Source organism: Amphiprion ocellaris, chromosome 17 (assembly GCF_022539595.1).
Source record: "Amphiprion ocellaris isolate individual 3 ecotype Okinawa chromosome 17, ASM2253959v1, whole genome shotgun sequence".
Classification (NCBI taxonomy): Eukaryota; Metazoa; Chordata; class Actinopteri; family Pomacentridae; genus Amphiprion; species Amphiprion ocellaris.
The window spans coordinates 31,706,781-31,729,363 of NC_072782.1; the positions used below are offsets into that span (position 1 = coordinate 31,706,781).

Sequence of the window (22,583 nt, forward strand, 5' to 3'; positions counted from 1 at the left end):
TGTTAAATTTTGAGTCATTTAGGATAATTTTTGACCACTTTTGAGTGATTCTGAACAAAATTTGAGTCATTTAGAACTATTTGAAGAAGTCTAGAATTATTCTGAAGATGTTTGAGGTAGTTTTTGGACAGGTTTTCTGACATTTTAGACATTTTTTTTCCCAATTTGAACAAGTTTCACTTCAGTCTTGAGGAATCTTGGACACATTTTGTGTTTTTGGGACATAATTCAATCATTTTTAATGGATTTGAAGTAGTTTTGGATATAAGTAGTTTTTGACAATTACAAGTTATTTTAGATGCATTTTAAGTAATTTTGAGAAATCTTGAGCAATTTTTTGAACCATTCTGGATACGTTATCAATAATTTCTGACAAATTCTGAGTAATTTTTGACAATTTCTGAGTCATTTCAAACAATTTTGAAGTAATTTTCAACATGTTTTGAGTCATTTTGACTAAATTTGGATAGATTTCAAGACATTTCTGAGTTCTCTTCTCTCCTTCTTTGTGGTTGTTCTGTTTCCAGAGAGCTGCAGGACTTCATAAAACAGTGAAAAATTTAAGAAAAAAAAACACCAGAAACTGCTGCTTGGAGTTCAGAGGAGTAATGTGCTGCTGTAAGCATTCAGCAGAATGAACGTTGGTAAGGTCCAGTTTATCCCAGAGGTGTTGAATGTGGAGGTTTTCAGGTTCTTCTGCACAAAAACATTTTCTTTCTTTACTTTTACATGCCTGGCTTTGTGCAGGAGACCGCTGTCATGTTGTAGCAGGAAGAGGTGAGAACCTGTGAGCTTCCAGGTTCAGTGGAAAAACACCTGAAGGCAAGAAATGAAATAAATGACCTGATTTCCATCTGATTAGAGCAGGTCGGCTGTTATATATTGGCTGCAGGGACAGTCGGTTCTGAGGTCAAACATGAGCAGAAAATCTCCACACAGGAGCTTAACTAAAACTAGAAACGTTGGAGGTTCTTTCTGCTAACGGAAGTGTTTAAATTCAACCGTTCACCTGCAGAAACTTTCACAGTTTTTCTGTTGCAGGAACATGAAAGGAATCCAGGTGAAGCTGCTGTCAGCGCTTCTGCTTTCGCTTCCACATTTCCAAGTCTGCATGCAGGAGGAGTTCCTGGAATTGTGTTTGGAAACGCTGATGAGACGAGTTTCAGAGCTGCTTCCCAAAGTCTTGCACTGGAGTTTTAATTTAACTGATAAAGATTCTCTCCATCAGTTTCCTTCATCCCATCAGACGTCATCTTCAACCATTTCTTAGTCTTTTAGAACAGTTTTCGAGTAACTTTGAGGAATCTTCTAGATATTTCAAGATCTTTGGGACAATTTTGAACAAATTTTCAATCATTTAGAATGAGCTATAAGTCATTTTAGCAAACTATGAGTCATTTTGAACATTTAAAGACATTTTGGGCAATTTTTTGGTAATTTTAGTCATTTTGACTAATTTCTATTTTTGGGCCGTTTTTACACTTTCATAGTAATTTTTAACACATTTTTAGTAATTTAGAAGAAGTTTGATGTAGTTTTGGATGAGTTATAATTCTCTTTTAACAAGTTCTGAGTCATTTCATAAACGTGTTTAGTCATTTTGAGAAATTCTGGATGTGTTTCATGTTATTTGGGATTTATGGGTTATTTAAAGCAATTTGGAACATATTTTGAGTCATTTTGGACAATTTTCACTAATTTCTAAACATTTTGTAGTCATTTTTCACAAGCTTTAGAAGTAATTTGAAACAAATCTTGGACATTTTGAACACACTTAAGCAATTTTGAGGACGTTTTAATTCATTTTCAGGAATCTTGGACAAGTTTTGAGTCATTTGGGATTGTTTGGGGGTCATTTAAAACAAACTTTTAGGCATTTTGGACGAGTTTTAGGTAGTTTTGGAGAAGTTATGTCATTTTTGACACGTCATGACTCATTTTGGAATCATTTTTAGTAATATAGGTCATTTTAAGTCATCTTTGACTAATTTTTGGTCATTTGGAGGAATTTCTGAGTAATTCTTGAAAGGTTTGGAGCCATTTTGAACACATTTAAGTCATTCTGAACATATTTTAAGTAAATCTGAGGAATCTTAAACAGGTTTTGTGTAATTTGGGACAATTTTTATGTCATTTTTAATCATTTTGGTGAAGTTTTAGGTAATTTTACACATGCTATAAGGAATTTTCAAGGCCTTTGGAACAGTTTTCAAGCCATTTTCAACAGGTTTTGAGTCATTTGGAGGAATCTTCGACACATTTCAAGGTTTTTGGGACAAATTTCAGGTTATTTGAACAAATCTTTAATCATGTTAACAAGTTTGAGGTAGTTTTGGACAAATTCTGAGCCATTTTGTACAAGCGTTTAGTCCTTTTGAGAAAGTTTGGATGGTTTCATGTCATTTAGGATGGTTTATGGGAAATTTAGAGCAATTTTGGAGCCATCTGAACACATTTTGAGCCATTTTGGAGCCAGTTTCATCTTGGACAATTTTCACAAGTAATTTTCAAGGAATCTTCGACATTTTAGACAAATTTAAGTAATTTTGAGCGCATTTTAAATAATTATGAAGTTTGAAGTCATTTTGAGTCATCTTGGACAAGACTTTTGTCATTTAGAACAATTTTTCAACGAATCTTGGACACTGACATTGACGAATCAAGTCATTCTGAACATATTTTAAGTAAATTTGAGGAACCGTGGACAGGCTTTGTGTAATTTGGGAGAATTTTTGTGTCATTTTTAGTTTTAGGTAGTTTTGACACATCATGAGTCATTTTGGAATCATTTTTAGTAATACAGGTCATTTTGAGTTCACGGTTGTTCACGGTAGCAGGAGAGTTAAGGAGGTCATCCAGACGTTCTCCGGTTCCTCCTGGGGGAACCAGAGGCCAGATGAGATGTATAATCCCTCCGGTGGGTTCAGGTCGACCCTCAGGTTCCTCCCGGCTGGACGAAATGACCCAGGAGGCTTTTTAATCTGACAGCTGAAGCACTTTGGATGGTTTTTTTATTACACGAAGGAGCAGCGACTCCACTGAGAGAATCCAGCAATTTCTGCCCAAACCATCTCTGGTCTATTTGATAGTTTTGTAGCACAAAATATTGTTGTTTCTAAAGATATTTGTGTAATTTTAGCTCAATATATCAAATACTTTCCAAGATAATTCCTTTTAAACATTGCTTGTGGAGCCATTTTTTGTACTTTTTTTTTACGCAGTGAAGTTTAAGACCGTTTGAACAATATCTATGAATTATCAACATATTCAGTCAGCCTAATGACGTAAATAAAATTAAAAAATACACAAAACTACATGACAAGACACCTATAAATTAAAAATGAACTCTACTTGGATTAGACTATCTACTAATATTTTAGGTTTGTGCTAAAACTTGTCAAACCTGCTCAATCAGGTATTAAAATTCAATGAAAACAGCTTGTTTTTTTTCCATTTCTGTGACCAAGTATTTCATATTAAAGTATTCTACATGTTTAGTTTTATATTATTGTGACATGCAGCTACATGTGGTTCAGAAAATATCACTACCTGACTTTTGTTAATTTGAGCTCAAAAGTGGAACTTTTCCATGTGTTTTCCATATTTGAACCAAGTTTTGTTGACCTGTCCATCCACCCCGACCTCCTCCCTACACACTCCTGGCTTTAATATCTTCTCCTCCATAATCAGAGGTTATTTGATCTACTGTCCAATATTAAAGATTCTGAATCATGAGAGATGAGAAATGAGAGAAAATATTTCAGGTTTTTATCTTTAATAGTGCCTCAGATATTGTTGATCAGACACAAATTTAAGAGAAAACCTGCCGAAAGTGGGTCGACGGGTGATTTTTAAACAAAATATTCTGCAAATTATTTGATATATGAGGCTAAAATTTCACAGATATCTTAATAAATATCCATATTTTTTGCTTATAAACATTTCAGACAAGTCAGAGATGGTTTGAGCAGAAACTGTTGATGATTTTAGATCCTTCATTTTCTCCGATAAAAGCAGTTCAAATCATTTTGACACACCAAAGTCTTTACCCTCAACATGTTCATACAGTATGAATGTAGCTGCATTAAAAGCCTCCACGACTGGCCAAGATTTCACCCTGATGGTCTCCCTGGAGGACGAACCGACGACGTCACGCTGCCCAATGAAAATCTGACGGTTTGACTTTAACGATGAGGATTTAAAGTTTGCAGACTCACATTTTCTATCTGATCTTACAGAACAAAAACTAAGGCCTGGGGACACACACACACACACACACACACACACACACACACACACACACACACACACACACACACATTAACACACACATACACACTCTCTCTCTGGGTCAGGGTGGTTCAGCCTCAGGTCTGCCTGAGGGCTGGAAGGTTCCGCAAAGAGCAACGAGATGATTTCCTTCAAGAGACAGGAAGTTGCATCATCATCCCCGTGGCAATGAAACACACACACACACACACGCACACACAAACCTTTGACCTAAAAATTAGTAATCTTCTTTTAAACCCAACTATAAAGAGGCAATTCATATTTTCACTTCCGAGACACAAGTATAAGATAACAGAATGAATTTAAAATATCTCAACTCAAAACAAGGTTTACACACATACACATATATATGTATATATGTATATATCTATCTATCTATCTATCTATCTATCTATCTATCTATCTATCTATCTATCTATCTATCTATCTATCTATCTATATATATATATATATATATATATATATATATATCTATATATATATATATATATATATATATATATATATATATATACACATAGAGAGAGAGAGAGATATGTTACTGTAAATTGTCTGAGCATTTTGGTTTATATTTTTATTATCAGTAGCATGTTTACTACTTTAGCTTTACTTTCACAAAATTTTACATTCAAAATTCTAAATTATTTCAAAAATGTGTTTTATATTTCTTTGTTTTTTTTATTATTATTATTAGTAGTAGTAGTACAAAATATTTTCATATTAATACAGTTTACTCTCATAAATATGCTAAGACACATAACATTTCATTTTGGTAATATATTTACATATTAATCTATTTTATTTGCAGAAATCTTAATTTTGAATTTATATTTTAACTGTATTTAAATGTATTCATGCTGTATTTTCCACAGTACAAACAACCTGGTAAAGTATATTTTTCAGATTTTTATTGTTTTAGATAATTTAACAATAATTTTAAAAATCATTAAAATAAGCCATTTTTTAAAAATCAATTAAGATATTTTTATAATAATTATTTCAGTTTTGTCACGTTTGTGGGGGTTTAGCTAGCAGCGAGCCACCATGACAGAGGCTTATGTGGTGGTTAATGACTTTCAGACAGCATTTTTATTTATTTATTTATTTATTTATTTATTTATTTATTTATTTAAGATGTTTAAAAATAAAAAAAACCTAAATATTAAAATACAATAATAACAATAACAACAATAACAATAATATAAAAATAAATATATTTTTATTATTATTATTATTGGGGCTGCACAGTGGTGTAGCGGTTAGGACTTTCATCTTGCAGCAAGAAGGTCCCTGGTTCGTGTCCCGGCTTTCCCGGGATCTTTCTGCATGGAGTTTGCATGTTCTCCCTGTACATGCGTGGGTTTTCTCCGGGTTCTCCAGCTTCCTCCCACAGTCCAAAAATATGCTGAGGTTAATTGGTGATTCTAAATTGTCCATAGGTGTGAATGTAAGTGTGATTGTTTGTCTGTATATGTAGCCCTGCGACAGACTGACAACCTGTCTAGGGTGTCCCCTGCCTTCACCTGAGTCAGCTGGGACAGACTCCAGCCCCCCGCGATCCTAATGAGGATTAAGCGGTGTATAGATAATGGATGCATGAATGGATGGATGGATTATCATTATTATTATTATTATTATTATTATTCATTTAATACAAATTCACATGAATATATTATTCTAAAAATTATTTCTCTATATATTTTATTTTTTTTAATTATTTGCAGACATTTTTTTGAAGTTTTATTAAAACTAGAATTAATGGTAATGTATATTTTTTTATATAGATACTATAAATTAAACTGTTGAATAATCTGTTGATGTTTTTATATTTTACTGAACTTGTTTCCTGTAAATGTCTCACAAACGACCAATCAGACGTGAAGCATTCTGACCCAGAATCGTCCACGCAGCAGATTTTTATGTTGAAGTCGTCGGATCACAGAGATGCAAGCTTCCACTGTGGGACTGCTTTAATATTTTCAGCGACACGTCGCCGAAGGAGGCATCAGCAAATCAGGCGACGCCAAGACGCCGCTCGCATCACAATGAGGAAGTAGTCGAACACAAAATATGCACAGAAACGCAGAGAATATTCAGCTTCTGATCCTCTGAAATGAAGAATCATGTTCTTATATCACTTCATTACAGCATTTAACTGTCCATCTGCATAAGTCTTTACAGGAAATGTGTAGAAAAATGAGAAGATGCAAACTGGGACTGAAAAAAGAAAAGTTTGGTTCGCAGCTCAAAAACTGCACATCTGAAGATCCTTGGTTTGGTTGTGAATCAGATCTTTACATTCCAAACATATTTCCAAGGTCGGTGGGTTTATAAACTGCTGAAATTTTAACTGAGGTTTTTTTGGAGTTTAATCGTTGGCCTTGGGTTGATTCTTACTCATTCAGGTCATGATAATCCAACGTGCTTCAGTGTTTTTGTTCTTTAAATCATCCAAAAGGTTTCTAACCAACCGGTGGGGAGTTCTCAGGGTTTATATTCAAAATCACACAGTTCACAACCTGTTATTGACTCACATGGATGGGTGTTAAACTGTCTGGAGAGGGATCTGAGGACCGCATGGTAAGTACCTGGTAAGTGGTAATGAAACTACCTCATGAAGAACCCCAGGACTGCATTATAAGTACTTGATAAGTGACAACTGATATGTCGTATTAATGGCAGTGAAACTGGAATCTCTGAACTGCATCTTAAGTACCTGATAAGTGATGTTTATGGTGGCAAAACTGCCTGGTGAAGGATCTCAAGGCTGCATTTTAAGCACATGATAAGTGGTGTCAATGGTGGTGAAACTGCCTGGTGAGGGATCTCAGGACTTCAGTGTAAGTACCCAGTTTCATGGTGGTGAAACTGGAATCTCGGGACTGTTCTATAAGTATCTGATAAGCAGTGTTAATGGTGGAGAAACTGCCTGGTGAGGGAGCTCAGAATTGCATTCTAATTACCACAAAAGTGGTATTGATGGTGGTAAAACTGTGTGGAGAGGGAGCTCAGGGTAGCATCATAAATACCTGTTAAGTGGTGGTGAAACTGCCAGGTGAGGGATCTCAGGACTTCATTATAAGTACCCGTTATGTGGTGTTGATGGTGATGAACTGGATTCACAGACTGTTCTATAAGTATCTGATAAGCGGTGTTAATGGTGGGGAAACTGTTGAGGGACATCAGGACAGCATTGTAAGTAAAGTGATGTCAGTTGTAATGAAACTGCCTGGTGAGGGATTTCAGGACTGACTTATAAGTACCTGATTAGTAGTGTTGATGATAAAAATGCCTTGGGACTGCATTATTAGTACTCAATACATGGTGTTAATGGGTGCTAAACTGCCAGGTGAGGGAGATCAGGACTGTGTTATAGATACCTGATAAGTGGTGTTAATGGTGACAAACTACCTAGTGAGGGCTCTCAAGACTGCATTAGACCTGTTGAGTGATGTTAGTTGTTGTGAACTGGACTCTCATGACTGCTCTTTAGGTGTCTGATAAGTGGTGCTAATGGTAGGGAAACTGTGTGGTGAGGGTTCTCAGTTATCAGGATTGCATTGAAAGTACTGATACATGGTATTAATGGTGGTGAAACTGGACTGTCAGGACTGTTCTATAAGTATCCGATAAGTGGTGTTAATGGAAGGGAAACTGCCTGGTGAGGGAGCTGAGCATTGCATTATAAGTACCTGATACATAGTTTTAATGGTGGCGAAACTACCTGGTAAGGGATTTAAAGACTGACTTATAAGTACCTGATTAGTAGGGTTAGGATGATGAAACTGCCAGGTGAGGGACCTTATGACTGTGATATAAGTACCTGATAAGTTGTGTTAATGAAAGTGAAACTGCCTGGTGAGGGATCTAATGACTTCATTATAAGTACCCGTTAAGTGGTGGTAGTGGTGGTGAAACTGGAATCTCAGGAATGTTCTCTCAGTATATAAACAGTGGTAGAGAAACCGCCTGGCGAGGGATCACAGAAATGACTTACAAGTACTTGATCACTAGCGTTAATGACGATGAAACTGCCTAGTGAGGGAGTTAAAGACTGCATTTTAATCATTTTATAATAGGTGTTGATGATGGTAAAGCTGGAATCTCAGGACTGTTCTATAAGTATCTGAAAAGTGGCGTTAATTGTACTGAAACTGCTTGATGAGGGAGCTGAGGACTGCATTATAAGTACCTGATAAGTGGTGTTAATGGTGGCAAACAAATGAGAATGCAGTTTAGTTGTAAACGAACTTCATTTTGGCGGTTTTGAGATATTTTATATTAAAAAATATTCTACATGTTTAGTTTTGTATTATCTTTACTTGCAGATGTGAGTTTTAAGAAAATACCACTAGTCGACTTCTAATTAGCAGTTTTTTGTTAATTATCAGCCATAGTCTAGATTAGTAGGTCTACGTGTCCAACATTACAGATCTTCAGTAGTTCCTCAGATACTGTTGTACATTGTTGTACATTGTTGTACATGTAGATGACATTTTTCTGTTTCAATCTGCTGTTTTTCATCATTAATCTGCAGCAGAGCGTTGATCAAAGCTCCAACAGAAAGTCGTTTTCTGGATGTTTCCATCTGATAATCTGCGACTTCTGACCTGAACTCCCTCCAATGGCTCAGTCTAATAAAAGCTTCATGAAGTCAGAGTTAATGAAATCGTAATGTGGTCGCAATCATTAAACCTTCATCATGTGATCCATTAAAACTTTATATGGATCAAAGAGAAAAGAGGATTATAAAAAGGAGAAAAGGTTTAAACCGCTGTCGTGTAAAAAGTGAACAAGCGTCGGATTTGAAAAGAAAAGAGATTTGAAAGGTTCTGAAAAAGAAGCTTAGCGATGACCGAGTGAGGTTCTGTTGTTTCGTCGCCATGGCGATGACGTGTTTCCATCACAAAGACCGTCCATTAAAGGATGAAACACTGCCTGGTGGTCAACTTTCTTATGTTCTTCAGTGGGTTTAAATTTATATCATTTGTCATGCCACATTTCTGCAAAAGCACAAATATATTAAGATAAGACCAGCATCTGTTCACTGTGCAGCTCTAAAAAATTAAAAATACTCCAGATGTTTGGTTTTTCTTTCACTTTACCACCCTGGACTGCAGCTGTGACATTTCAAGGACGGATTCTGAGGCATTTTGCACAAATTTTTACTGATTTTGAGCAAATTTCGGACAGTTTGGAAGGACTTTCATTAGTTTTGGACCATTTTTGAGTTGTTTTGTACAAGTTTGAAGTCATTTAGCTCATTTTGGACACATTTTAAGTCATTTTTTACCATTTTGAACTCGTTTTGGACAAATTTTGCGTAACTTTGGGTTAGTTTGAAGTTATTTTGGACCCTGTTGATTCATTTTGTCGAACTTTTGAGTCAATGTGGTCAATTTTTCACTTCTTTTGGACACATTCTGAGTTGTGTTAGACAAATTGAGTTATTTTGGACAATTTTAACTTATTTTGGACGCATTTTGAATTCTTTGACGTAATTTTGGATGGACTTTGACTTAGTTTGGCCACACATTAAGTCATTTTGGACAATTTTGAGTCTTGTTGGTTAAGTTTCGACTTCTTTTAGACAAATTTTGAGTAGTTTTGGATGAACTTTGAGTTATTTTGAAAATATTTCGAGTCATTTTGGTAAATCTTTCACATTTTGAGTCATTTTGCACAATTATTAGCTCATTTTGAACACATTTTAAGCCACTGTTGACCATTTCATACTCATTTTGTGAAACTTTAGATGAATTTTGAGTAATTTGGCCTGTTCTGGTCATTCTGGACCATTTTTGATTCATTTTGAAGAAGTTTTGAATCAATTTGGTCAATTTTTAACTTGCTTTGGATGGATATTGAATCATTTAGTAGTGTTCTTTCTTACACATTTGAATTGATTTTGAAATTTACAAATATCAAGCCATTTTGGACAATTTTGGAATACTTTTGGACAAATTTTGAGTCTTGTTGGATGCATTTTAAATGACAAACGTATTTGTTATTTTGGATCATTGTCGAGTCGTTTTGGTAAATCTTTCCCATTTGAAGTTATTTTGGACCATTTTGATTCATTTTGTAGACATTATGAGACAATTTGGTCAAATTTTCACTTGCTTTGGCCAAACATTAAGTCATTTTGGACAATTTTGAGTCTTGTTGGTTAAGTACCAACTTCTATTGGACAAATTCCAAGTAGTTTAGGATGCATTTGAAATAATTTTGGGCAAACTTTGAGTAATTCTGGATGAATTTCGAGTTATTTTAGATAATGTTTGAGTCGTTTTTCGTAAATCCTTCACATTTTGAGTAGCTTTGGATGAGTCTGAAGTCATTTTGGAGAATTTGTATCTTACTTTGGTCATAGTTATTATTTGCAACTACATGATTTGATTTTTAATAATGACATTTTCTACATTTGTTTTCCGAGCTGGATAATAGTGGATTAGACCAAATCTAAACTGAATAATAGTGGATTAGACGACATCTAGACTGGACCAGAGTGGATCTACAATCTACAATTGTCATCTTTCTTCTCAGCACCTTCTCCTTCCTTTTCCCATGCAGCTCCTTCATCGGCCTTCTCGCCGTTCTCGGAGGGCTCCGTGTCGCCTGCCGTCTCATCCTCATCCCCCTTAAATTTTGAATTTGATTCATGAGGCTCACTGCAGAGGTGAATTCTGATGTAGAACAAAAACTCTGCTTCGACTCCTGTTTGTTTCTTTGAGTCGCATTAAACCTTTGAAATGATCAGATTCAGTTTATTGAACGTGTCTGGAGATGGCGGCGGCGACGTAGATGAGAACCAGCTTTGAAATGCAGAGAACATCCAGCTGAAGGTCGAAGCTCCTGCTGGGAACCAGTTCAGGAACTTTCAGTGTGACTGGTGTTTAACTGGGAAAAGACTCTCTGCAGGAACCTCTCAGCCTTAATTATTCAAATTCTACATATTCATCACGTAGCATTTAATCTAAGAGGAGAGGAAACGAGCAGAAATCACAACCTGACAGAACAGCGACTGCAGGAGAAGTTAAATCAGAGTGAAGCTGCTAAAACTAATAATTCAGAGTTAAATAATGATAAATGTTTTGGACACGTTTTGAGCAAACAGAGGAACTCAGGTGACCCCATGTTGGTCAGCTGACCAGTAAACCTGCTACCATGTGTTTGGATCGGTTACCTGGAAGGACTCGCAGCTCGGCGTCCGTCCCGGTCCTGGTGCTGCCGGGGTTGTCGGCCAGACATCGGTACGTTGCCGAGTCGGGCGGCTGGACTCGGCTCACCTGCAGCGAACCGGACGGCAGCGCGGCGAGGCGGGACTCGGGGTTGAACGTCAGCGGCAGATCCTCCCGGTTCTTCTGCCAGCGGATGACGGGCGTCGGGTCGCCAGAGACCTCACAGCGCAGCAGAGCGGTGTCCCCGAGGTACGAGGACACCGACTCGGTGGGGACGACCACCTTAAGGGGACCTGAGAGGAGACAGAGGAACAGAAAGTTTTACCTTGAAGTCCATAGAGGTGGATCCATTTTCTCAATAACCAACGTTGAGCACCAATATTATGGGATGTATCATAGTGCGAACAGTAAACTGCTGCAGTTTAATATCTCTGCCACCACCATGTTTCACTTCATGATGCTGCCACCACCATGCTTTAAGATGGGATGGTGTGTTTGTGTCTGTCAAACAAAGTGTCTGCTCTGATGGACAAAAAGCTCCTTTCTGATCTCAGACCAAAAAGAAACTTCTTTTGTTTTCTTATAATTCACCAGAGAAAACTTTAAAAAGTGCATTCTGGGTAAACTTTCAAGGCTCATATCACCATGTGTGGTAGTTGCTTGGTCAGAAGAAGTTCTAGACAATGAAAGGATCTTTTTTACACACATTTGATACCAAGATTGTCTTATAGACATGGTTCACTCTGTGGCAAAATGTTTTTCTAAGATAGTCATATTTAATGAAATAAACGGTTCCATAAAATATGATAACACCAGAGTTGTTTCTGCATTTCACATCCAGAAATATGACGACTGTTGTCTTATAAAACTAGACCCAGAGCTCGTGTTTCTACATTTAGCTGCTGTAACAGAAAGCCTTTAAAGGCAGCAGCAGCAGCAGGAAGCTTCAGAGGAAGAGCTGAACTGACAGTCGAGGTTTTCAGGTCAACAGGAAGAAGAAAAATAAAGAAGATGGAAGCTCAGCAGGTGAAGATGTGGAAACAGAGGACGGTTGGACGGCGACCAGCAGGAGGACGAGTGTTCAGGACCTGCACTGTTTCCTGTCTGATCATATCCACCTCAACAACAAACAGCCTGAGAGGCTGGAGATCCTGCTGACCGCTGGTTTCACTGGTTTTAAACTGGAAACGCTGCTGAAGAAGCTTCTGTTTGAGCAACATGGAGCCTCTGGAGAGTGAACTAGAATTAACTGGACTCTAGAAAGCTAAAAAGAGCGATTTTGGACAGTTTCAGCTCATTCTGGACAAGTCATGTTGGTTGAGTTTTGAGTAATTTTAGAAAATAATTGAATCATTTTGGACCATTTTTGAGTGATTTTGGGCAGATTTTTATTCATTTTGGACCATTTAGGGTCATTTCAGAAGTACTTTCAGTGATTTTGGATGAGTTTCACATTGTTTTGGAGTCATTTTGGACCATTTAGGGTCATTCTGGATCATTTAAAATAGTTTTTGGACCATTTTCGAGTGATTTTGGACATATCTGAATTCATTTTAGACTATTTAGGGTAATTTTGGACCAGTTAGGATCATTTTTGGACCATTTTTGAGTGATTTTGGACAGATTTTAATTCATTTTGGACCATTTAGGACCACTTAGGATCATTTTTGAGTGACTTTGGACAGATTTTAATTCATTTTGGACCATTCAGGGTCATTTTGGACCATTTTTGAGTGATTTCGGACATATTTTGAGTCATTTCAGAAACATTGTCAGTGAGTTTGGATGAGTTCTGCATCATTCTGGAATCATTTTCAACAAAGTTTGTGTCATAGACAAATTTTGAAGAAGTTGAATAAATTCTGAGTTATTTTGGACCATTTAGGATCATTCTAGACCATTTTTGAGTCATTTTGAAGAAATTTTGAGTCAGTTTGGACCATTTAGAGTCATTTTGGACTGTTTTGCATAAATTTTTGGCCATTTGAGATAAATCTTGAATAATTTTAGATGATAGTTTTGAATTTGGAGAAATTTTGCAGATTTTGGTAGAATCTTGAGTCATGTTGCACCATTTTGGAGTAATTTCAGAGAAATTTCAAGTCATAATGACTTCTTTTCAAGTGATTTGGGTGCGTTTTAGGTCTTTTCTTTTTTTTGTAATTTTTAAGTCGTTTTGGACAAGTTTTGAGTCATTGTGGACACATTATTTTGTAATTGTAGACACATTTCAAGTAATTCTGGATAAATTTGAGTTATTGCAAAACATTTTTGAGTCATTTTGAACTATTTCAAACTTATTTTGACCAGTTTAACTCATTTTGAACAACCTTTCAGTCATGTTAGATGAATTTTGAGTTAATTTGGATGACATTTGAGTAATTTTGGACTAAACATCGAGTGCTAATTAAAAATACCTTTGACTGAAGAGGAAAAGTTAATTCCTCTAACTGTAGTTTGTTGGTTGAAGATAAATTTGAAAGAAGTTCTTCTCACTTAAAGACATGATACAAACTGTACAATTTTTTATTTTTTAGCCTCGTGCAGCACTATGGAGCTGATTTTCTGCTGTTTTTGTTGCCGTTTTGTTTGCTTTTTTTCCCTCTGAACCTGCCAAGATGAATCCTGCAGACTAGTAAACACTGAAGTAAACAATAGTGGATTTTAAAAAACAGGTTTGCAAATGTTTTCTGAGAGAAGAATGTGTTTGACATGTTTGTCGGAGGATCCACAGACTTTAGTTGTTTGTTTCCAGGAAGCTGCTTTAACACTCAGACACATTGATCAGATTGATATCAGTCAGTTTCCTAAATGAAGCCGTTACTGAATCATTTATTTAAACTCAACACTCGGCTGAACAAACAAGAATCCATTTACCGTCTTTATGAACACCAAAAGATTCAACCAGTTTTTCTCTCCAATAAACTATTTTTACAGACTCTCAGTGCTCAGTGTTTGTAATTCACCAGATAACAGTGAACAGATTTAGAGTTTTATATAATTTACAGGCACAAAACTGACAGCTTCTAATAATAAAACTGGATTAAATCCCAGACAACCTGTCTCCCTTGAAGTCTTATTTGTTGAGTTTCGAGTCATTTTTTAAAAATTTTGAGCCGTTTTGGACCCTTTAGGGTAATTTTGGATCTTTTTTTGGATGGTTTTGCACAGATTTTGAGTAATTATGGACCATTTAGGGTCATTTTGGACCATTTTTGAGTTACTTTGGACCATTTTCGAGTCATTTTGGACAAATTTTGAGTCATTTTGGACCATTTAGAGTGATTTTGGACAATTTTTGAGTAATTTTGGACCATTTAGAGTAATTTGGGAGCATTATAGAGTGATTTTGGACAAACTTTGAGTTGTTTTGGACCACTTTAGAGTGGTTTTGGACACATTATGAGTCATTTAGGATCACTTTACACCATTTTTGAATGATTTTGGACAAATCTAGAGTCATTTTGGATCATTTAGGGTAAATTTGGACTATTTTGAGGGATATTGGACACATTTTGAGTAATTTTAGAAGCACTGTCAATGATTTTGGATGATTTTTGCATAATGTTGCACACTTTTAAACTTGTTTTGCAGATGGAGATTGGAGATTTTGGGTAACTGTGGACAAATTGTGAGTAATTTCCATGGAATTTTGAGTCGTTTTGCACCATTTTGGAGTAACTGGAATCATACTGGACAAATTTTTAATAATCTGATTGAATTTTGAGTCATTTTTAGTGATTGAGGAATTTTTCAACCATGAAAAAAACCCGTATTGTCATTTATGACAACAGAATAAAAGTTTCCTAAATGAAGCCGTTAATGAATCATTTATTAGCAGAAACTTACCACTAGGCTGCACAAACAACAATTCATTTACTGCAGTTACTTCTCTCTAATAAACTATTCTTTCAGACTCTTAGTGCTCAGTGTTTGTAATTCACCAGATAACAGTGAACAGATTTAGGGTTTTATATTATTTACAGGCACAAAACGAACACTGACAGCTGCCAAACTCCTTCTAATGACAGAACTGGATTAAATCCGAGACAAACTGTCCAGAGACCCTGAACCAGAGGGACCTCCAGTAGCTCCAGGTTTACTCCCTGTCATCTGCGTCCACATAATTTGAATCAGAATTGCTAATCATATGCTAATTTGGGTGCTGGGTGCTTCGTGTTCCAGGTTTAAGCTCTAAAATCCAGTTTGTACTGAGCTTAATAATTCCAAATGTTGTCTGATCACACTTACTGCTTTAAATTTTGTTCAATTATTGCCTTTAATAAGTGAGAAATGTATTTATATCTATAAAATGTGTTTAAATGTCTTTAATCATCTGTCCAGCAGTCGAACAGCCCCACAGTTTGACTTTACTATCATATAAAATTGGGATACTAGCAAATATAAACCCCTGACAACACATTTTTTTGTATTTTTGTATTTTTGACCTAAAAACATGCATAAAATGAAATGATTCCAGAAATTTCACAAGTTTTAGCAAATCAATTTTCTTCCATTTGACTAACTGTAGTGTTCCTGGTGTCTGCACATAAATCTTCGTCAAACATTGTTCAAAACTTGTCTAAAAGTACAAAAATGTGATGAGGGTTTGGGTTTTAATGACTCAAATATTGTGCAAATTGACAGGAAACTTGCTCAAAATTACAAAAAATTAACTAAAATGAAAAAAAGTTGCCCAAAGTGACAAAAAAAGACCGAAAATGAGAAAACATTGTGCAAAATGACTTGAAACTTGCTTACAGTGACAAAAACTTGGAAAAAATGATGCAAAATGTTGTCCAAATGACTCAAACATTGTGCAAATAGACAAGAAAATTACACAAATGACTTGAAAGTTGCCTGAAGTCACAAAAAATAGCAAAATGGCAAAACATTTCTCCAAAATCACTCAAAAATTGTCCACTTTGACAACAAAAGATGCCAAAAACACAAATTGACTAAAATGAGACAAAAAATTGGACAAAATAACGTCAGTCTTGCCCTAAATGACAGAAATGTGTCTAAAATAACTCAGTCTTTAAAAAATGACAAAAAATGTGTTCATTATGACAGAGATTAGCCTAAAATAGCTCAGACTTGTTAGAAGTTACTCAAAATGACACCCAAAATGGCACCAATGTTGTTGAGAATGACAAAAAATTGTCCGAAATCACAAAAATTTGCCTAAAATGATTCAAAATCTATGTGAAACAACTAAAAGATGGTTCAAAATGACAAAACGTGTTTAAAATGACATTGAAGTTGTCCTTTATGTTGACCAGAAGGTAATTTCCCTGTTTAATATGCAGTCAGTTTCTTTAATGAAAGTAAAAAAAGCACTGCAAGCATGTTTTTGAGTCATTTAGAGCAATTTTCAAGTTCTTTTTGTATATTTTGTTTTCATTTTAGTAAAATTTTTTTTTTTTTTTAAAGAACATTTCTTTGGTCATTTTAAGCATTTTTTTGAGTAGTTTTGAACAACATCTGTGTCATTTTTGTCATTTTGGACAAGTCTGAGGCTGTTTTGTTGAGTTTTTGAGTCATATTTAATTTCTGTGTAATTTTTGACAACATTAGTTTCATTTTAGAGAGCACTGTTGAGTAATTTCTGACAGATTTAAGCCATTTTAGGTGAATCTCTGTCATGTAGGACAAGCTACAAGCTTCAAGTTTAGTTTAATATTTGAGTGATTTTAGTCAATATTTGACAATTTATATTAGACAATTGTCTAAAATGTTGACCAGAACTTCAATTACTTGATTTCAGTTATTTTACAATGATGTTTTCTAAGCACGTTTCAACACCAGAATCTGTTTATTTTCTGCCGTTTCAAACTTTAAAGCAGCATTTCGAAGAAGTTTCCAGACTCCCAGGAGGCTTCAATCCTGGTGGAGATGTTTCATGTTTTCCTTGTCGTGTTTTCACGCCGGTTTGAATCTGTTCTGTGACATCAGAGCGGCTCAGCCTGGCTCCTGATTGGTGGTCGCTGGACGCAGCTTCTTCCTGTGACATCACAGATATCGGAGGCGACAGAAACGCTGATCTGGACGCTTCGTCTTATGTAAGCCGAGCTGCTGTCTGCCGCTGTGAGCGTCAAACCGCCGCCTGCAGCCACAAAACATTCCAGCTTTTATTACGTCCGAGGCTCAGCGGTGACGCAGGTTCTACTCCTAAACTAACTCAACTAAACTGTAACCTGTCAGATGTAGAAACCTTAAATCAGCTGTTATAACGTCAACATCAACCCTTAAATACGTCTTAAATTAGTGCTGGAGCTTCAGTTTGTCCTCTAAAATATTAAATCCTTACAATTCAAATCATTAGGAGGCTTCTGCTTGGTTCATAAATGGAAAATATGCTCCTAATAATGCAAATATTTCCTGAATTATAGTTTGAGAACCAGTTTGAAACTCTATAACTCTATTTGGATCAGACTAATATTTTAGTTTTCGTGCTACAACTGGTCAAACCTACTTCACCAGCTATGAAAGTTCAATGAAAATAACATTTTTTTCCCCCATTTTTCTGACCAAATATTTCATATTATAGTATTCTACATGTTTAGTTTTGTATTATTGTGACCTGCAGCTGCATGTGGTTCAGAATCAAATAGTTGACTTATGAATTGCTAGTTTTTTGTTAATACGATCTCCAAAAAGACTTGAAATTTGTCCAAAATGAAAAAAAAAGTGCAAAAAGTGACAGATATTGTTCCAAAAGACTCAAAAAAATGCTTAAAATTACCAAAAGTTTTTCAAAACTTAAAAATATGTTAGTTTGTCAAATCTGTTCAATCACTTATGAAAGTTCAACTAAAATAACAGTTTTTACCATTTTTGTGACCAATTGCTTCATATTATTCTATATGTTTAGTTTTGTATTACTGTAAATACAAAAGCAGCTACATGTGGTTCAGAAAATATCACTAGTTGACTTCTGGATTATCAGTTTTATTGTTATTGAGCTCAGATGAAACTTTTCCATTAGTTATTCCATATTTGAACCACATGTCCAATATTCCAGATGGTTCAAGTCTAACGTTTTGTTGACCCATCCATCCACCCCAACCTCCTCCCTGCACATTTCTGGCTTTAATTTCTTCTCCTCCATAATCAGAGATTATTTGATCTACTGTCCAATATTCCAGATTCTGAATCAATGACATGACGAGAAATAAGAGAGAAAATTTCAGGTTTTTATCTTTAATAGTTCCTCAGATATTGTTGAAGTAACCAGTAGACTTTGTAGGGTACGTATACTGGTGGTGGAGATTGTCCTGTTTAAAAACATCTAAAAACACACCTCAAATGGAAGATTTAAGATCTAATATTTACCAACTAATATTTACCAGATGTGTTTAACATTATAGCGACCGTATTTCCTACAGTTACATTTAAGAATGCACAGTTAGCAATCGAACAGTTAATGTTCAAACTGTTAAAAGAGCAGTTTTGTGTTTGCTATTGAAGTTTTGTCGCGACTGAATTTGGATTTTTGTTTGTGTAGCTAGCAATGATCCACCATGACAGGGACTTGTGTGGTGGTTAATGACCCCTGGCCAGTGCTTACATATTTAAAAAATAAAAATACATATAAAAAAAGAAACATTTATTATTATTAATAATAATAATGACAACAATAATAATAGACAAAATAAAATACCTAAATATTACAAAAATGCATTGCATTTAATAAAACAAAAATTGAAACAAAATATAATAATAATAATAATAGATAAAATAAAAATAATAAAAAACATAAAAACTACATTAGATTTAATAAAAATGTGTAATATGTATCAGAACATTTGGTTCAGAGAGGCGTCTCTGTGTGATATGATTTAAGAACATGTTGGCTGAAGGAGATAAACCCGAGTTCTCAGGAATCCTCAGCCAGAGATAAAGTTCTGATCACACAGAATAAAAAGAGGAAAATGAAGGAAACAGCAGGACGGAGAGTCAGAGGGGAAGAAAGTGGGTCAAACCACCGGGACTGAGGCAGAAAGAAAAGGACAAGCGTCGACCCTGAACTCAGCAGGAAGTCACTCCAGCCTCGTCAGCAAACAAACAACAACACCTCGCTGCTGTTTCCTCCCTCCATATAATGCAAATCTGAGCAAACGGGCATCTCCAGCAGACAGATCTAAGGGACATTTCTGCTCCGGATCTTCGCCTTGGGGGCAATTATGGTCCCACTTCTGGTGGTTGAACCCCGACAGCCATTAATTGGGATTTTGTCCAAATCCTCGGAGAGTCGACGGCTAATTGGGGACCGAGTTTGTCTTTAGTTTCACCGCCGTGAACTCAGGAGTTTAACAATGATAGCTGGAGAAAAAAAAAAACAGCACTCTCGAGGTTTAGCATGAAACAAGCAGCTAAACAATCGTCAACATTAGTGCAGTAATTAGCAAACATCTAGAAAAACACTGGAATTAATCGAGTGTTCAGCCAATCAGAGAGGAATCAGACATTATTTTACATTAGATTGGAGCTTTTTCAGTCTTTCTTTGTTCACATTTGTTTGAAAGTAGTTTGAAATCTGCATTTGCATAATTCTGTATCAAAATCAACACTAAAACAACAAAAATAAGTCTTTTGTGTCTCTTTTATATGAGGTTTTGCCCAGTTAAAGTGTTGGACGTCGACTTTCTGAACATTAAAATACAAAAATGCATCCTTCGGAGCTAAAAGGTGCATTAGTAAATGCACAAGTCGAACCCAAACGACTCTGGCTGGACTATGCTAACAGCTTAGCAGTGTTTGTGTTTTCTTGTTTGGTTTTCAGTGGGACTCATTAAATCTGGCACTTTGGGTGTTTACATTGGTTTTTGTTGCATTTTATGTATACTAACATGCTGATTTTTCCATTTTAGCTGCACTTTCTTGCAGATTTTCCACATTTCTCCAAAAGAACAGATTATTATGTGTAGAATGAGTATTAGTACCTTTTGATTCTAGCCATGTTTTAGCTTTGCATTGTATTTTTGAAAATAGAATATAAGCAGCTATAAAGTCCTCTCATTATGACGCCTTTTGTTCTTCAGTTAAAACGGATAAATTCATGCAGAATTTCATGATATCTCCTGGTTGGTGAGATACATAATCCTTCCATAGGGTTCTGGGTCTTCTGCCAGCTGGATATCAATGAAAACCAACAAATGATGGAATTCTAACAAGAGAAGAAGCTGTTTACTTTTGTTTTTGTTGCATTTTATGACTATTAACATGCCAATTTTTCCATTTTAGTTGCATTTTCTCGCAGATTTTCCCCAAAAGAACAGATTGTGTTGAATGAGTTCATTTTTTAGTTGTACTCATTCAAGACAGATTGCAATGCATTTCTTCATTTAATTGATTGATGGGTTTCATTTAACCTTTATTTAAATCCTGCGTGCTCTAATTTTCAATTATGCCGATGGTAGAACAGAGTAATTAGGTAGAAAATAACAAACCAGCAGCAGTTATGATGGGTTTAAATGGACCGACTGATAAGTTTGGATTTTTCCACGTAAATTCATGAATTAATGAACTGATTAGCTGTTTTTCTGGAGAAACGACCAATTATCTGTAGTAGCTTGTCGACAAATTTGAGTTTTCTTTTTTTTAAAGTTATTTTTATGGCCTTTTGTTGGCTTTATTTGATAGGTGTAGTGAGAGACAGACAGGAAATGGGGAGAAGAGTCGGGGAAAGACATGCAGCAAAGGGCCAGGAGCGGGAATCGAACCCGGGCCGCTGCGTCGGGGACCAGCCTCTGTACATGGGTCGCCCGCTTAACCTGTTGAGCTATACGGGCGCCCGACAAATTTGAGTTTTCATCCATAAAAACACCAAAAATGATTATCATCAGTGATTTCTCTAGAAGAAAGCATATTATTCACATTCACGACTAGTCTTAACTTAAAATGTGCATTTTTCAGTTTGAATTGTCAGTATTAGAAAAGAAAACGACTCTAAATTTCACCAAACTCTTCAGCTTCGTTGTTGTTCCAGACAATAAATAAATAAAAGCAGGTTTAAATCCAGTCCTTCCTGTATTTATTGTTGCTATCTGACGGCTCTTTAGTTCCTCTCAGCTCCAGATCCTCGTCTTTCTTCTTTATCTCCGTCTTCAGTCGCGTTTCTGCTGAATTCTCTCCTCACTGCTTCTAATTAATTCAGTTTACAGTCGTCTCCGGACCCACGGCTTCAGCTGCTAATTGAATTCTTTAAGCCTCTGTTGTTCGTTAGCGTTCTGCCTCGTAATGTGTATGTGTGTGTGTGTGTGTGTGTGTGTGTGTGTGTGTGTGTGCGTGCGTGCGCGTGTGTGCATGTGTGTGGATGTAGCCGAGTCATTTCTGTGTTAAAAAAAAAAAAAGGAACATATAACAGTTTTTTGATGAAATTCCTTTAATAATTTCCTGTTATTTCACAGATTTTTCCTGTTTGTTAAATTACAAACATGTGGAGAAAAAAGCAGGAAAAACTGAACAACTTACATCTGGATTTGTACTGATGCTAATGCCTTCTAATGCAGATGTTTGACTGTAAAATGACACCATTACTTTTTTACTGTATTTAAATTGAGCAAAAATCTAATTATTTCACAGATATTTGTGATTATTTAATAAATTAATTTTCTAAATAGGTTCAGTTTTAATATCTCGTGGAATATTTCACATTTATTTGGAGTGTATTATTACAATTTTATTGGCGATTTTTCATTTCAATGCTTAATTTTTCAGTTTAATGTGCAATATTTATTTTTTGTGTGTAACATTTTTTTTGCGCAACTTTTCATTTTATAGCACTATATTTATTTATTGTGGTTAATATTCCACGTTTAGTTGCAATTTTTCACTAAAATATGTGTTTTTTGTTATTTCATGTGAAATATTTCATTTCAACATGCAATATTACAATTTTATTTGTGATTTTCTATTTTCATGCATATCTTTTCATTTTCACAGTCCAATATTTATTTATTGTGGCTAATATTCCAACTGTATTTGCATTATTTTTCAATTTTTCATTACATGTGTATTTTCTTTTATTTTCATGTGCAAAATTAGTTTAATTATGATTTTTGATTTTAGTGCTTAATTTTTTCAGCTTAATGTGTTTTTTTTCATTTA

The 22,583-nt window shown here is 35.5% G+C and overlaps 1 protein-coding gene across 4 annotated transcripts in view; it reads right to left on the reverse strand.

Annotated features, from left to right (window-relative positions):
* Window positions 1-22,583, reverse strand: part of dcc (DCC netrin 1 receptor) — a 305,906-nt gene that overhangs the window by 186,776 nt on the left and 96,547 nt on the right. For all 4 annotated transcript variants that reach the window (XM_055004135.1, XM_055004134.1, XM_055004133.1 and 1 more), the window contains exon 3: window positions 11,477-11,764. In XM_055004135.1, the coding sequence (XP_054860110.1) occupies window positions 11,477-11,764 (288 nt within the window). The remainder of the gene's footprint in view (window positions 1-11,476; window positions 11,765-22,583) is intronic.